The following is a 15893-nucleotide window of genomic DNA, read 5'->3' as shown; positions in this document are numbered from 1 at the left end:
AATGAAACTTTCTTCCAAATAAACTGCCTGAGAAGAAGGATGCCGTATTTTTATGATTTAATGGCATTAGGCATTAGTCCATTATTACTCGGGTGTGCCGTGCTATTCATCATTCATCCAAGGAAGACTCTTTGAGCCAAAATACCACGGACACTGCACCATCTGGAGTCAACAAATGAGCTGATCTTATCAGGGGCCTGTCAGGGGCTCAGAGGGGCTGCTTCTGAATGTGCCAATGATGATTCGTTTGTAAAATATTAATTGATCCTGCATGTTAATCTCCGGTTTAATTAACTTTTTAAAAGTACAAAGCGATTATAAGCTCGCTCATAAATTAGTTTGCAAAGTTAAATAACCATTTAAGAGAAAAACTGACACTTTAAGGGTCTTGTATTTAGATGGAGAGCAAAACGCTTTCGGATACTTTGCATCAATCAGTGTAATAGGGTCACTGTATTTTTAATTTTTCCTCTTTGGTCCAAGGGGGGCGGCTGAGAGTTCAGGTTTGGGGCTGAACTCTGACCCGGCCATTTACCGAGTGTGTAATCAATGGCAAGTCAGTGAATGTCTCCAAACCTCCATTTCTTTTCTTTTTAAAATGAGAATAATAATACCTCTTCTCATTGTGAAGACCAGACGAGCTTTGTTTGCAAAATGCTTCGCACAGAGCAAAACAAGTGCCCGATGCTTTACGACGGCAGCCGTTACTACTGTGAATATTTTCTTTTTAAAAAAAACTGCTATTGTTTTTTAACTTGTGTCCGGAAATGGTTGTGTAAGTGTTTAAACAGTTCCAGTCACATTGTCTAGTGTTTTTCGGGCAAATGTATGTCTGCTGCTTTCTGATTTGGGGTGTTTTTTTTTCTTTTTTTTTCACCATGGTATTGCATTTTAAGATTCCCAGACTTCCCAGAATGGATCATCCCTCCTATTTTTGTTCTATGGCAAAATGCGTTAAAAGTTTCCAACAACTGGCAGGCGAGTGAACTCTTGAGAAATGACCTCCTTGTAAGCTGGGGTGGCTTTGCTTATTCTTCCATCAGTGAAACCATCATCCTTCCCCTAGTCACCAGTGAGGAACCTCTGGAGAGCTACTGCTTAATTTATTTTTTAAAGATTTTATTTATTTGAGAGAGAGAGAGAGAGAGAGAGAGAGAGAGAGAGAGCAAGTGCACAAGCAGGGGGAGGGGCAAAGGCAGAGGGAGAAGCAGACTCCCCTCGGGGCAGGGAGCCTGATGCGGGACTCGATCCCAGGACCCCTAGATCATGACCTGAGCCGAAGGCAGACGCCCAACCACTGAGCCACCCAGGCTCCCCCTTAATCACCTCCTGACCAGATTCCCAAGTCCTCAGCTTCTTAGGTCCCTTGAAATTCCCTCCTCCTAAACTGCAGTGACTTCCTTAAGCCCCCCAAACTTGGACCAATCATTTTTCAAATCAGTTTTTGCCAATTGATACCCAAGAAGCAATTGAAAACTGCCCCCCACCCCTGTGACTGTTAGACCAGTTATAAAGTATTTCCAGCCACATATTTTCATGTTGCCCTATTTAAAGATATTTTTATAATTTTCTGTATATGACTTTTTAAGGCACATGGGCACGGAGAAGTCTCTATTGTATGGTCTGATAAGACCTTGCTTGTTTTAATAACTGCTCATGTTTAGCATCAGATACTACTGAGTAACTGCGCCGACCAAATGACAGTGCCTTTTGTAGAATAGAAAATGCTAGTGTGCATGAGCAATGTTGTAATTCATTCTGAATCCCTTTGTTTAAGCCTCAGCATGCTTAGCGGGTCCGTCTGAATTCCCTGATAACAGCGGTTACTATGGCTGCATGTTATTTCATATTTCATTTGTCGAACTGATGCTGATAAGAGAAATGGCATTGAATTGTCTGCAGTTTTGAATCTAAATAGAAATGTTTAAAAAATAAATAGAAATGTTTTCCTTTTTTTTTTTTCCTCGTGAAGGTAAAACTAGCACTGGAGTTTAAAAAAAAAAAATCCAAACGGTATCTTTCCAAATGATCCGATTGTGCAGTGCTGTGCACACTGTGTGTGGGTGGCCGAGGACTTTGGGACCCTTTCCCTGCCGCCAGCTAAAAGCCCTGCCCCGCCTCCAAGGACAGGGCTTGGAGAGACAGATGAACTCAAATAATGAAATGTCAGATCGTCCTCTTTTAAAAAATGAGTTTCCTCTTTTAGGATAGCTGATAGACAGTGAACGAAGCCTCAGCTTCTTGCTATGGCTTTTGCGGTGGGCTTGTATTTTATGTTATACGGATTCTTATCAAACCACAAGATACAAGTGTGTTTTAAAAACAAGTTGAGCCAAATAAAGTGAACTATCTTTTGAAATGTAATTTCCCCCTGGAGCAGAAATTGAAAGATGTGATCTCTGAAGATGATGGCTCTGAGTCCCCATGGAATGCAGTACGTGTGTTTACGAACTCTGACCCTGGAGTGAAGCTGCCTGGCTCTGCCTGCCTGGCTCCTTGTGGGATCTTGTGTGTTTAAGTGTCCTCGGCCCTAAAACGAGATCAATAGTACCTCTTCTGAATGGGTTGTTGTTGTGACAGTTCACTGAATTAGTATAACACTTAGAACGGTGTCTCAAATGTAGTGAGCACCCAATGAATATCAGTTCTTTTTATAGGAATCGCTCTCTCTCTCTTTTTGCACTGGGGGGGGGGTGTCTAAAAATCCCAGAACTCTTATCTTTAAAAGACAAGATGGAAGCTGTTTTCATTTGTCTGTAAGGCCCAGTGTCTTGGCGTTTTCTTGATTTTGTTTGATCCCATAAGGCAAATGATGAAGGTGATTAGAACTGAGGAACTTCAGTCATCATGGTAAGAGCTCCAGAGTTCTCCAGTCTGAGAACAATCTTACTGGACTCTGTAAGCCTGGTTTTGAAGATGCAAGATTTTAAGATCTCTGTTGTCAAAAACTACACCTAGAATGTACTTATGCCAAAAGCAGAATATATGGACTCTGTAGTAAGCTTTGTACTTCGTCAAAACTCATTGAACTCGTTGAATAAAGTTTATCGTATGTAAGTTTTCCTCAATAAAATGAGGACAGAGGTTGAGTTAAATTCATGGTGGTGAGAATGTGTAGGCATTTTTTTACTACATTAATAATTAAATGAATGAATGCATGGGATCATTGCATTTTTTGGTGATGGGTCACGTGGGGAACTAGGACACATAGGAGATTGAATTTTATGTCCTTGGTTTTGAAACTTTACATTACCTTCCAGAAGTTTGCATTAATACAGAATTTAACAGTAAATTCTAGGTCCTCTCAGATGCTTTGAAAGCCTGCTTTTCTCCTGACTTACTGGTTTTTCAGATTTACCTTGAGGATGAAGTCAATGGCTACATTTGGTCCAGTGCCTACTGGGGCTTATCCACTTCTCTGAAGTGTGGCCTTGTGTTTTTTCATTTGTGTTGTCAGATATGTAGTCATGCAACTTAGTCCTTAGAGATAGGACATGTTGGTATAGTGACCAAAGATTTTTTTTATGATTTGAGACATTCCCAAAAATGAAATCTCTTTTGTTCTTAGTTGAAATAGCACTTGGTTTCTCAGCCTTGGAATCTGGGCCTCTACTGAGAAACCCTAGCCACCTGTAAGATGTAGTAACAGTAAGCCATGTGTGTGAGCCAACAGGGACTTTTCTCATCGGCATCAACGTGAGGAGCTTACCTGGAGTCACTGTGCAGTGTTTGACTGTGATTTCTTATTGTATTTTCCCCCAGGCATGGCAGCAGCCAAACTTCTGCATGATTTTGGCCTGAACGTGGTTGTTCTGGAGGCCCGGGACCGAGTGGGAGGCAGGACTTACACCATCAGGGTAAGACATTAAGGGTGAGGATGAAGAAATGTGGGACTGAAGCTGGGTATTTGTTTTTCTTTTCTAAAAGTCTTGAATTTCATTAGACTCTTGTTAAGAGAGTGGAAATTACTTTGAAACATTCTCCACAGCCTCTCTCTCTCTCTTTTTAAAGATTTTATTTATTTATTTATTTATTTATTTATTTATTTATTTATTTATGAGTGACACACAGGAGAGGCAGAGACACAGGCAAAAGGAGAAGCAGGGTCCCTGTGGAGAGCCTGATGCAGGACTCGATCACAGGACCCCGGGATCATGCCCTGAGCCAAGGTAGACACTCAACCGCTGAGCCACCCAGGCGTCCCACAGCCTTTCTCTCAATTTGCTACTGTTTCCAATATTTTCTTCTGTCTCTCTCTCTTTAAAAAAAAAGATTTTATTTGTTTATTCATGAGAGACACAGAGAAAGGTAGAGACATAGGCAGAGGGAGAAGCAGGCTCCCTGTGAGAAGCCTGATGTGGGACTCAGTCCCAGCACCCCAGGATCACGACCTGAGCCAAAGGCAGACACTCAACCACTGAGCCACCCAGGCGTCCCTTCTGTCTCTTTTCTAACCTCATGAGGCTTGGCACTTGCCCAACGGCACCAATAAGGAGGTGCTTGGAATACGTCAGTGAAGAAAATAAAGATTCCCACCTTTGTGAAACTTCTGTTATCTTTGGGAGCATGGTGGAGTGGTGGAGCTAGGTGACAAATGGACAAACAACAGGAAAGGAGGGCCTTCTACCTGACTAATAGGTATCTGATTATGCTTGGACTCCTTCAGACATAGGGAGGTTTTCTAGTTCCTTCTTCAAAGATCGGTCCTTAGTCATTGAAAGTGAAGCTGATAGATGTGTAACCATATAGAAAACTTGCCTATAAACATATAAGAGCAATTTCTAAGGTTCAATTTATGGCCAAATGTTCCCTCATGCTATCTTTCAAATGTCTGGATTAACCACATAAGAAGTGATTGTTTGGTTTTCTCTAGCATTTAAGTGTCTCAAAATTTGCCTGAACTACTAAATAAAGAGAAATTTAACCACTAATTCATAGCTTACAAATTCAAGGCACTAAAAACCAGACCATGATATGGTATATATTGTGAGTGATGGGGTTCAGAAGTCTGTTGCCTATTTAAAGTTCAATCCAGTTTGTTTTAAGGTAAAGAATGGTTTAATAACTAAGTCATGTGAATGAAAACAGAATCCCATTTTCCATGGATACACCTCAAGGTGTGTCTATAACATGTGAAATGCCAATTTGCTTATTTCAGAGCTCTTTTTTCTGTCTTAGGAAAAAGATTTTCACAACTATTTTTATTTTTTTTTTCTGTGGGAAAACAGAACCAAAAGGTTAAATATTTGGACCTTGGAGGATCTTATGTTGGGCCAACTCAGAATCGTATCTTAAGGTTAGCCAAGGAGCTAGGATTGGAGACCTACAAAGTGAATGAAGTAGAGCGTCTCATCCACCATGTAAAGGTAAGCCTGGGCCAGCCTTTGAAGGATTTGAAGACTTCTCTATGGGTCTTTCCATATGTGAATTGCAGATCTTTCACTCAGAGAATCTACTGCATTCCTGAATGATGCACATGTATTTTTATACATGTATTTCAACCATTCTGAGAATGTTTTCACTGTCATCAAAGGGTAATTGGGTGGGAATTCTAACCTATTTAGGAAGGCTACTGACAAAGTGGTATTGCCCATTTGGCACAAAGTTTGACAAAACTAATAAGGAAAAAATGTTTGTGATTGATTTATTAAATGCCGCTATTTAAATACCTGGGCTCTTTCATGTGTCATAAAAACTTGTGTATAGCTTTATAAATGCTGCCCTAGACTTCATATTATGAAAAGTGTAATATGCCTAATGTAATATTTTGAAATTTTGTCATTGTATCCTATATATCATCTAAGATTACTGTTCTTTGGAGATTTACATAAAAGTGGCCCAAGTCCCAAATTCCATCTTTGGATTGATGGAGAAGGTCCATTGACCTCCCCAAAATTTCTGAGGTTACTGGGTCTGTCCTTCCCATGATCATTTGTGGCACACGGTTCCTGCTTCCATGACACCTATGCTCATTCATGTCTTATAGCCTGTGTCTCATCTTCCCTTTGCTCCATGCCAACCTGTGTTGAAATTCACCTCTTTTTTTTAAGGCTTTTATTTACTTATTCATGTGAGACAGAGAGAGAAGCAGAGACATAGGCAGAGGGAGAAGCAGGCTTGCTGCAAGGAGCCTGATGCGGGACTCGATTCCAGGACCCCGGGATCACAATCTGAGACAAAGGCAGACATTCAACCACTGAGCCACCCAGGTGGCCCCAAATTCACCACTTTATCTTTATTTTCTTCAGAACAACCCAAGCATATGTGGGCAACAAACTTGACTGACATGTCGAGCAATGGGAGTGGAGGGTTTCACTGCAGAAACACAAATAGCTTAGAATTGAATATGGGACATTCTTACTCTAATGAGCTCTTAGACCAGTGAGCCCTCTGGGGACTTCTCACTGGCCACACTTTGTGCATCCAAGTCACTCACCACGTTGCTGTCTTCAGGGTCTTATCATATATTCCTGATCCTTATTTTCCCAGCATCTTCGTCTTCGTCCAAAAAGTCACTATTGTTCTCTGACAAACAGAGAGTCACCTACTCTGGGTCCCTCCCCGGAGTCCCACGGGGAACTGGCAGAGGTTTCGAACTTCAGCTTTCCCTCTTTTCCATACTTGCCTTTGCAGGTGGAAGTGAGCAGTGAGACATACTCCTCACCTGTAGAAATCATCCCTTTAGTAGACAGAAGAAACCAGGAGTAGTCCATTTTAATTTACACTAACAATGTAGACTCCCTTATATTATTTGTGAGTGATAATATCAAGAAGGACAAATAGCAGATTGTACATTATGAATCATTTAATAAAACAGGAAATAAAAATCATCTAACTTGGTACAATGCGGTAAAAGGTTTCCTTAATTTATACATAAATGTTTTGGTTGACCTTCAGATTTTGTTTTATAAGCCTTTTCACCTTGCTTCCATCTGTGTCTAGCAGAAAAAGAGGCACATGAATTAGAAATGAAAATGTAGCATGGTGATAGCGCAATTTGTTGAACATCAATCAACAAGCTTTGTAAACATCCTTCATTGGATTCCTTGCTTTTAAATGTAGGTCACGTTGACCAATTTCTTTGTCCTCCTTGTCCTAATATGGAAGACGCAGAGACTGACTTCCCAGAACACTAGGATCGCTTTTATATTTTTCCAGACAAAGGAGATGACTAGAGATTATATTCCTTTCTATGTCTCTGTGTGTGCCGGGTTTCTTGGCAGTCAGAAGCTATGCCCAGGATGCTTTGTTCTTCTGGTTATCTTACAGCTGACGTTAAGTTCCTTATTTGTATTTTTTTTTTATAAATTAATTTTTATTGGTGTTCAATTTACCAACATACAGAATAACACCCAGTGCTCATCCCGTCAAGTGTCCCCCTCAGTGCCCGTCACCCATTCACCCCCACCCCCCGCCCTCCTCTCCCTCCACCACCCCTAGTTCATTTCCCAGAGTTAGAAGTCTTTATGTTCTGTCTCCCTTTCTGATATTTCTCACACATTTCTTCTCCCTTCCCTTATATTCCCTTTCACTATTATTCATATTCCCCAAATGAATGAGAACATACACTGTCCTTCTCTGGTTACTGTGGCCAAGTTCAAAAAGGGTGTTGCCTGAGTTCTCCTCTGGGATTTTGATTAAGTTCCTTATTTGAAAGAGATTGCTCGCAGTCATCAATTGCGGAAATGATGTTACACTGAAATAATTTTTCAGAGTGATGGCCACATGTGCTGCTTTCCTAGACGATTTCAAATAATCTATGTGCGGCTAAGGAAAAAAATAAAAATAATTAAGCAGTATCTCTGACCCGATATCGGATAAATATGTATGCCCACAATGCTCCTTATAAAATTTCAGATAAATGTTGTTGCTTTTTAATTATTACAAAAGGAAAAATATAATTAGAAAAGATGGGTAAAGAAAAGCAATTTAAAGACCCTTCCATAATCCTAGCTAGAGAAAGTCACCGGAAAATATTCTCTTGGTTCATAGTTTTTCATATTCCTGTACTGCTATTTCCTGACCTCTACTGGAGGAAATGAGAAACATCAGTATGCTTAAAAATATCGGATACATATGCATATATGTATATATATTTGATACACTGACTTACTCTGGAATTAATTCTCACTACCAGGACCACTGAAACACTAATGAGGCTATGAAATAAAGGTCTTTTTCAGTCTCGATAGAGGTGCTCATTTGACCTCCTGTGGCCAATTCCAGATAATAAATAATGATAAAGACCTGATGCCTAATAAGTTCTCCCAAAACTAAGCATTTGTCCTCCACCCTCATCACCTCTATGAGTCTGCTCACATGTCATTTTTCTTCTTTTTAACCGGTGAAAAGCATTCTGATCTGGATGGCTGTGTCTGTTTCTGGAATTAATGATAACAACCCTGGTGTTCTATTTCCTTCTACCTACCAAAGAATGTAGTTCAGAAATTTGTCTCTGTCATGGTAGGCAGTGCTGTAGGCATTTGGACACTACTCTCTATTGCCTATTTCAGTAACTACTGCCTGGTGCAAACTACAGTTCGTGCAAATATATAATATATTTGTGTCTTTTTTCATCAGCCGCCCCATGTGTATTTCCTTTTTTTTAAGATTTTGTTGATTTTTTCATAAGAGACACACAGAGAGAGGCAGAGACATAGGCAGGAGAAGCAGGCTCCCCGTCGGGAACCCAATGTGGGACTTGATCCCAGGACCCCGAGACCATGACCTGAGCCAAAGGTAGATGCTCAACCACGGAGCCACCCAAGCGCCCCCCCCCACATGTATTTCTTTCTTTTTTTTATGATAGTCACAGAGAGAGAGAGAGAGGCAGAGACATAGGCAGAGGGAGAAGCAGGCTCCATGCACCAGGAGCCCGATGTGGGATTCGATCCCGGGTCTCCAGGATCGCGCCCTGGGCCAAAGGCAGGTGCCAAACCACTGCACCACCCAGGGATCCCCCCCCCCACATGTATTTCTTAACCCAAAACCTGAGAGTATCACTAATGCCACTTACCATATTGTCAGATTCTTCTATTCAAATCAGTCTGTTCAAGGAATCTGCTTTTTAAATTTTTACCTGGTCGTTCATGGAAGACAGTTTTATGGGCAGATTTAATAACATTAGGCTGAGGAACTTGAACTTGCTGGTCGGAAGTGAAACTAATGGAATGGAGCTACTCATAAGGGGGGGAAGGTCCGGTAGCTCCTGATGGACTAGCTCTCTGAAGGAAGGGTGTCTTTCTTAAGAAACGATGACTCCCTTGGGGCACCTGGGGCTCAGTCGGTTAAGCATCCCAGTGTCCTGGGATCGAGCCTTGCATCAGGCTCCCTGTTCAGCTCCCTTCTCCCTCTGCCTGCTGCTCCCCTTGCTTGTGCGCTCTCTCTCTCTCTCTCAAATGAATAAATACAAAATCTTAAAAAGAGAGAGAGAAAGAAGAGAAATGATGATTCCCAGTATCACCAGTTCCCTGGTAGTTGTAGAAGGAATAGTCTGCTGATAGAGGGGGTGTGTTTGTGCCAGCCCCGTAACAAGCATCCATAACCCCCTGATGTGCTGTGATATATGGGCCTCTTTCCTGTCTGCCTCCAATCTGCCAGAAATGCCTATAATTACTGAGTGGCGTTCATTTTTAGTACTCCCATAGATCTGTCTTCTGTTGCTAACATGTGGTTTTCCAAAGCCTTGTTCGTGAATAAAAGATGTGATACCAAGCTATATTGGGATTTAATTATCGGTGGGAAAAGTGATCACTTCAGCTCAACTCTTTATAATTTAGGTGTTTTCCTCACTTCTAAAATCTGTGATGCAGCCGTTAGAGCTTAACAGTATGGAAAGTTTTAATCTGTTTCGCAAATAGTCATGCCAATTCCTGCTAGTACAGTTTAGAAGGCAGCTGTTCAGATGTCTTCGAAGTGACTTGTAAAAATTGTTCTCTTTTAGGGACTGTCTCATAATTAAAAAGAAAAAGATGAAAAGTAAAAACTTCTTAAGGAACGTCACTGTATTTTGATTTACACCTCTTTCTCTTTCATCTAGTGTGTTTGTGTCTGCGTGTGGTTGTTCTCTTGTTGATTTTTTTATTCTGTTGGGTTCTTCTCTTGAAGACAGTGGAGAAAATTCTGAAGTTTGGGACAATATAGGCTATTGGTAAATACAGTTTCTCTGTTTTGGAAGCTTGTATCAGTCTGAACTTTGGAACTAGAGACGAGTAAAATGTGAAAGGGCTTTAGCCCAACCGCACACTGCTGATCATTTCCAAACTTTAGCTCTCTGGAGAGACTGAAAAAGAAGAAAAAAAAAAGATACTCTGGTCTTAGCTTCCTGGCAGTCAGAAGCCGAGCTCATTGTTCAAGTCTCTTGTGTGTATGTATGTGGTCAGCCAGCCTCAATGCTCAAAGAGGCATATGAATGAGGTGACATCTCTCAAATATTTTGCCTAGCTGTTGCTGTTGCAACTGCCATTGCTTATGCAACCTCGTGGAGGAGGTACCGTTTGGCTCACCACATTGGTTTGTTGAGAACGCTGAAATCCAGTTGAAAAATACAGTACACCAAAAGCACATAAAGGACAGAGGGTGGTGACTAGATCTCTATCAGCAAGACTCGTTCTGTGAATTTCTCAAAAAGAGATCACAGATGCTCAATGCTCTCTCCGTATTAGGGAACAGCAACAGAATGAAGGCTCAGATATTGGGAAATAAAATATTCAGAATATAATCGCATTTGCCACCCAGGACCTCAGCATCTACCAGAAATCAGCAAATCAGAAGTGTCTGGTCTTCAGGCTGTCAATGTTCCCTTCTCCACAGCTCCGCCTCCCGTCCTATTATTGCAGGGAAGCCCGGATCAAAGTCCAGCTTCACTTGCTTCTCTTGTGCTTACACAAGTCCCCAGGAACAGGTTAGACAAACTCTTGTACTTGGCTCGGGAACAGCTGCCCATTTCCCATGAACTTCACACATGCCATACACAGCTCACTGGATCCGAGAGTCTGCTCTAGCTCAGATGGGCTTCCTGAACCTTCTCTTCCCCTCCCACCCTCACTCCACAACATTTCTTATTTGTTGGAAACAAATATCTATCATCATGGGAGATTTTTTTAAAATGTGGAGAATAGTAATTTCCTCTTCAGCAAATGAAACCCATTTGTCTAGTGATCATTCTGAAGCTTATGTTAAATTATTCTAGAAACTGAAGTGCTCATTTGTGTTCTTTAGAAAATACAGGCAGCTTTTTGGCATGTAATAATTTGCTGAAAATTATGCCTTCAAAGGCTGGATTTGGAGCAATATTTTGGGATAGGAGATGAATTTATTCTAGGCCTTCAAGGTTTCCACTGGGAACTTAGTTTATGAGAAAATCGGTAAGCCTATTCTCTATGTGTGAACACACATATGCACATCTGGAGAAACTTAATAGTGGCTAGAGTGGCGGACAGCACAGAGTTAGTTTTAAATCATGTTGAAGGGGGCACCTGGGTGTCTCAGTGGTTGAGTGTCTGCCTTTGGCTCAGGGTGTGATCCCAGGGTCCAGGGATCGAGTCCTGCATCGGGGTCCCCATAAGGAGCCTGCTTCTCCCTCTGCCTGTGTTTCTGCCTCTCTCTGTGTGTCTCTCATGAATAAATAAATACAATCTTCAATCAATAAATTAATTATGCTGGAGGCAGAGGGCAGAGAATGTATAGAATTCAGTTATGATGGTGAAATTCACTAAAGGAAGTAGGCCCTTAGCTTCAGTCTTGGGCCAGATTTGACAGCCCCTAAGCCACATCATCATTAGATGCTGCCAAGTAGTCCAAAGAAGATGCAGTGAAAGGGGGCGCCTGTGGGTCTCAGTTGGTTAAGCATCTGCCTTCGGCTCAGGTCATGATCTCAGGGTCCTGGGATCGAATCTTGCATCAGGCTCCCTGCTCAGCAGGGCGTCTGCTTCTCCTCTCCCTCTGGCGCTCCTCTTTGCTTGTGCTCTCTCTCTCTCTCTCTCTTTCAAAATAAGTAAATAAAATCTTAAAGAAAGCAGCAGCAGCAGCAGCAGCAGTGAAACAGTCCCAGTTCACCAAAGCATGGTGGCTGATAAGGGCAACCAGGTAACAGGTTAAAGAGCTTTGGCAGCCTGCAGTTACTGAGAGATTGATGGGAAGTACAAGACCCTGTAAAATGTGTTGGCCCACCTTGCCACCCCCTCAGCAGCCCACAGAAGGCTTACACGTGAATTTGGAGTCCGTTGCTCACAGAGCCCTTGTCTTTCTCCTGGCCTTTGCTATAACCAACAAATAATAGTAACACTACTGTGGTTTGGACAGCCGGACCCTTCCAAGTAAGGGCTTTTATGTGTGATGTCTTATTTGTGAGTCATTTGGTTGTGAACTAGTTTTAGCCCCATTTCACAGGTAAGAACATAAAAGCTAAAGAGATTAATTGCACAGGGCAGGAAACGATGGGGTCAGAGTGTGAACCAAGTTCTTTGGGTGCCAAGAGTACACTGACACCCTGCTGTCCTCTGGATGAGAGGCTTTCCATCATTGCCTTCTGAACCCCAGTGCCTGGCTTGCCCACCTTTCTTCCTTCCAGACATATGTGCTTGTATCTTGGAAAAATCCAGTTCAAGATTTTCCTTTCCTTAAAATGTTCTGCAGTTGACTACATTTATCCCACTGGCTCTCTCTCTCTCTCTCTAAGATTTTATTTATTTATTCATGAGAGACACAGAGAGGCAGAGACACAGGCAGAGGGAGAAGCAGGCTCCCTGCAGGGACCTTGATGCGGGACTCCATCCTAGGACCCCGGGGTTAACGACCTGAGCCAAAGGCAGACGCTCAACCTCTTAGCCACCCAGGTGCCCCCGACTGGCTCCTTTTCAAACCCTGTATCCTCCTCACATTCTTGATTATACTTTGTCAAACCCTATTTGAAAATAGGATGAATAGTGTTCCATTATGTGTACTTCAGTATTGCACACGCACACACAAACGACATATTTTTTGTTTATATTTAACATTCCTGAATAGTCCTATTTTTATGCTTTCACCTTAAGCAAGTATTTTTAGGTCTACTTATTCACTCATGAATATTTCACAGATCCTCTCCAGGGTCATTAAAAGTTCTCTGTTTAAAAAAAAGTTCTTTATAGATCCCATTTTAAACAGATGCATAATATTGCGTTATAAGAACACTCTGTAATACAGTGGTTTGCCAATCAGTTACTTTCAGTGAGGCATCTATACTGTATTCAAATCCTCCAACATTTAGTGAGCATCTAACACAGGTCACTAGTCTGCAAGTGCTGGGCTAAAAAATAGAATTTGAGAGAATTTAGGCTACAGTCAGCATGAGATTTGTGAGACCAAAAATTCAATATTGAAAGGAAATTAGCTCCCAAAATAGAAAAAGATGACTAAATAAAATACAGTATAAAAGAAAAAAAGATTCCCACGCCACAATTAAACCAGAAAAGACAGCAGCCTCAGGTCATAAAATTTGAGAATTTGAAGGCAAGAAAAACTAAGTTTCTAATCCTGGCTGCTCGATCCCGGAGCTCAACTATTGCTGAAAGCAAAGGTATTACAAGTAAAAGCCAGTGATCATGAACTCTTCAACAATTTCCCTTCGAGTGCCAAGGCTAGTAAGTACTTGGTGTGCCTTCCAAATTATCCAGACGACAGTTTTGCCAATGTGTTACCACTTTCACTACCTCTTAATACTGTGACGTCTCTTTTCTGGCCACCTTCGTGCTGTCCACTAAGCCAATGGCACCCTATTTATTTACTTATTTTTAAGTTTTTATTTTCATTTCAGTTAACATACAGCGTTATGTTAGTTTCAAATGTACAATATAGTGATTCAGCACTTCCATACATCACCCAGTGTTCATCACAAGTGCCCTCCTTAATCCCCATCACCTATTTTACCCAATGGCACCCAATTAAAATTTAATCATAACAGTATTCCACTTTGAGGTGTCAGCAGATGGGGACTTAACTCAGGGATGGATAAGCTTTGGTGAAACTGTTTTTAAACAATAAATACATTTAAATAATGATTTAAATATAAAGAATTGGAAGAATTATGATTGTAGTACAGAATATACTACAGACTGTATTTTATTTTTATTTATTAATTAGAGAGAGAGAGAGAGAGAGCATGCCACTGGAGAGAGGGGTAGAGACAGAGAATCTCAAGCAGACTCTACACTGAACACCGAGCCTGATGTGGGGCTCAATCTCACGACCCTGAGATCATGACCTGAGCCCAAACCAAGAGTCAGACGCTTAACCAACTTTGCCACTCAGGCGCCCCCAGACTATATTTTTAAACCAATCTTCATATGGTAAAAAAAAAAAAGATATAATAATCTATAAAATCAGGATGTGAGGATGGTGAGAAGGGAAGAAGTATAAGCAAATTGAGTGCTAGTGACATCTTCTTTCATAGCATGGGATCGATCTATACCAAAAGTAAACTTGTGGCCCATAAAAAACACAGACTCAAATCACTTACTGGTTTTTATGACCTTTTCACTTTCTGCTACAGGGCTATTTTAGGAACTAATATTTCTTGGGGTTATGCAACATTCATTTGAAATTTAGTACTTCCTTCAGTTCACTTCAGTTTGTGTTTGTTCCATTAAATTTGAATACATTTAGGTCATTAAAAATAACAAATATGGTATGATTTGATTCTTAGATACTTACATTTCTTTCTTTTTCCCTTCCTCCTGCCCTACCTCTCTATTTCCTTCCTTTCTGCCTTCCTTGTTTCCTTTCTCTCTCTGTCAGTCATCCATTTGTGCATTTATTTATCCATCCATCCATCCATCCATCCACCCACCCATCCATCTTTCTGTCTTGTAGGTGCTTATAAAGGGGTCTGGAATGTCAGGCACCAAAAGTTATAGCTGTTTTTAACCTGGATAGTATGATTTGAGATCATTTGCTTCCTTCTTTTTTGAATTTTTTTAATACTGCTGAAACTTTTTTTTATAAAGAACTCCTCTCATTTTTATTTTTAAAAATGTAATTAGACACAGACTACTTTTGAGAGCTCATGGACTACGAGAAGAGGTTAGACTCTGTAACTCACATCTGCCCAACAGCAATCTCCCGGGGTTATATATCTATTAACAATGACCAAACTGCTTCCAGCTGGGCTTAGTGACTGAGCTTCAACCCTTTGAGTTTAGACAAGTCTAGATCCCAAAGCCGCTGTTTGAATGCAGAATGTCAAAGGTTCTTACCCTGTTATTACTGGGCTGCAGGATTTTCCCAGTCTCTCTCTCTCTCTCTCTCTCTCTCTCTCTCTCTCTCTCTCACACACACACACACACACACACGTGCGCGCGCTTCATTGTTGACCTTTTGTGCCACCTTGGCCACGTTCTTTGTGCTTTTGTACCTTGGTTTCTCCATTTTCAAAAGAAAGGTGTTTGTACCTGTGCTGCTTAGTGCTTTGAGTTTAAATTAAAGAGAAAAGATGCTAACAGAAGATACGATTAATCTTAATTCTCACCAACAAGGCTGCTATGATACACTGAAATTACTAAGGATGTTTTGATAAGAAAGCTAGAGTCTGTTTACCTTTCTTTTGAAAAACTTTTCTAATGATTGTGTGGATTCTTACTACCAAGTTAAGAATTTGAATGGCAAGCACCAGGTAGGATGAGGCTGTACAAATTCTTATCAGAAGAGAAGAGGGCCAATGAACTCATCCTGAAAATATTTTTATGATCCTTATACACTGAACTATAACTCTTCCTTCTTTTAAATCCAGGCTTCTGTCCTTTATGTGTGTCCCATATTATTAATAGGCTAAACCATCAGCCTTTGGTTATAACTAACCTCACATGCTCAGACACATAAGAGTAAATAGATAATAGAAGAGAGAACAAAATCTCCTT

General features: G+C 41.0%; 1 protein-coding gene across 1 annotated transcript in view; it reads left to right on the top strand.

Annotated features, from left to right (window-relative positions):
* MAOB (monoamine oxidase B) overlaps nucleotides 1-15893 on the top strand; it is a 117581-nt gene that overhangs the window by 36509 nt on the left and 65179 nt on the right. The window contains exons 2-3 of the mRNA XM_055338702.1: nucleotides 3763-3857; nucleotides 5229-5366. Of these exons, the coding sequence (XP_055194677.1) occupies nucleotides 3763-3857; nucleotides 5229-5366 (233 nt within the window). The remainder of the gene's footprint in view (nucleotides 1-3762; nucleotides 3858-5228; nucleotides 5367-15893) is intronic.

Source organism: Nyctereutes procyonoides, unplaced genomic scaffold, assembly GCF_905146905.1.
Source record: "Nyctereutes procyonoides isolate TBG_1078 unplaced genomic scaffold, NYPRO_anot_genome, whole genome shotgun sequence".
In the NCBI taxonomy this organism is placed as follows: Eukaryota; Metazoa; Chordata; class Mammalia; order Carnivora; family Canidae; genus Nyctereutes; species Nyctereutes procyonoides.
This window is presented reverse-complemented; position numbering and strand designations above follow the sequence as displayed.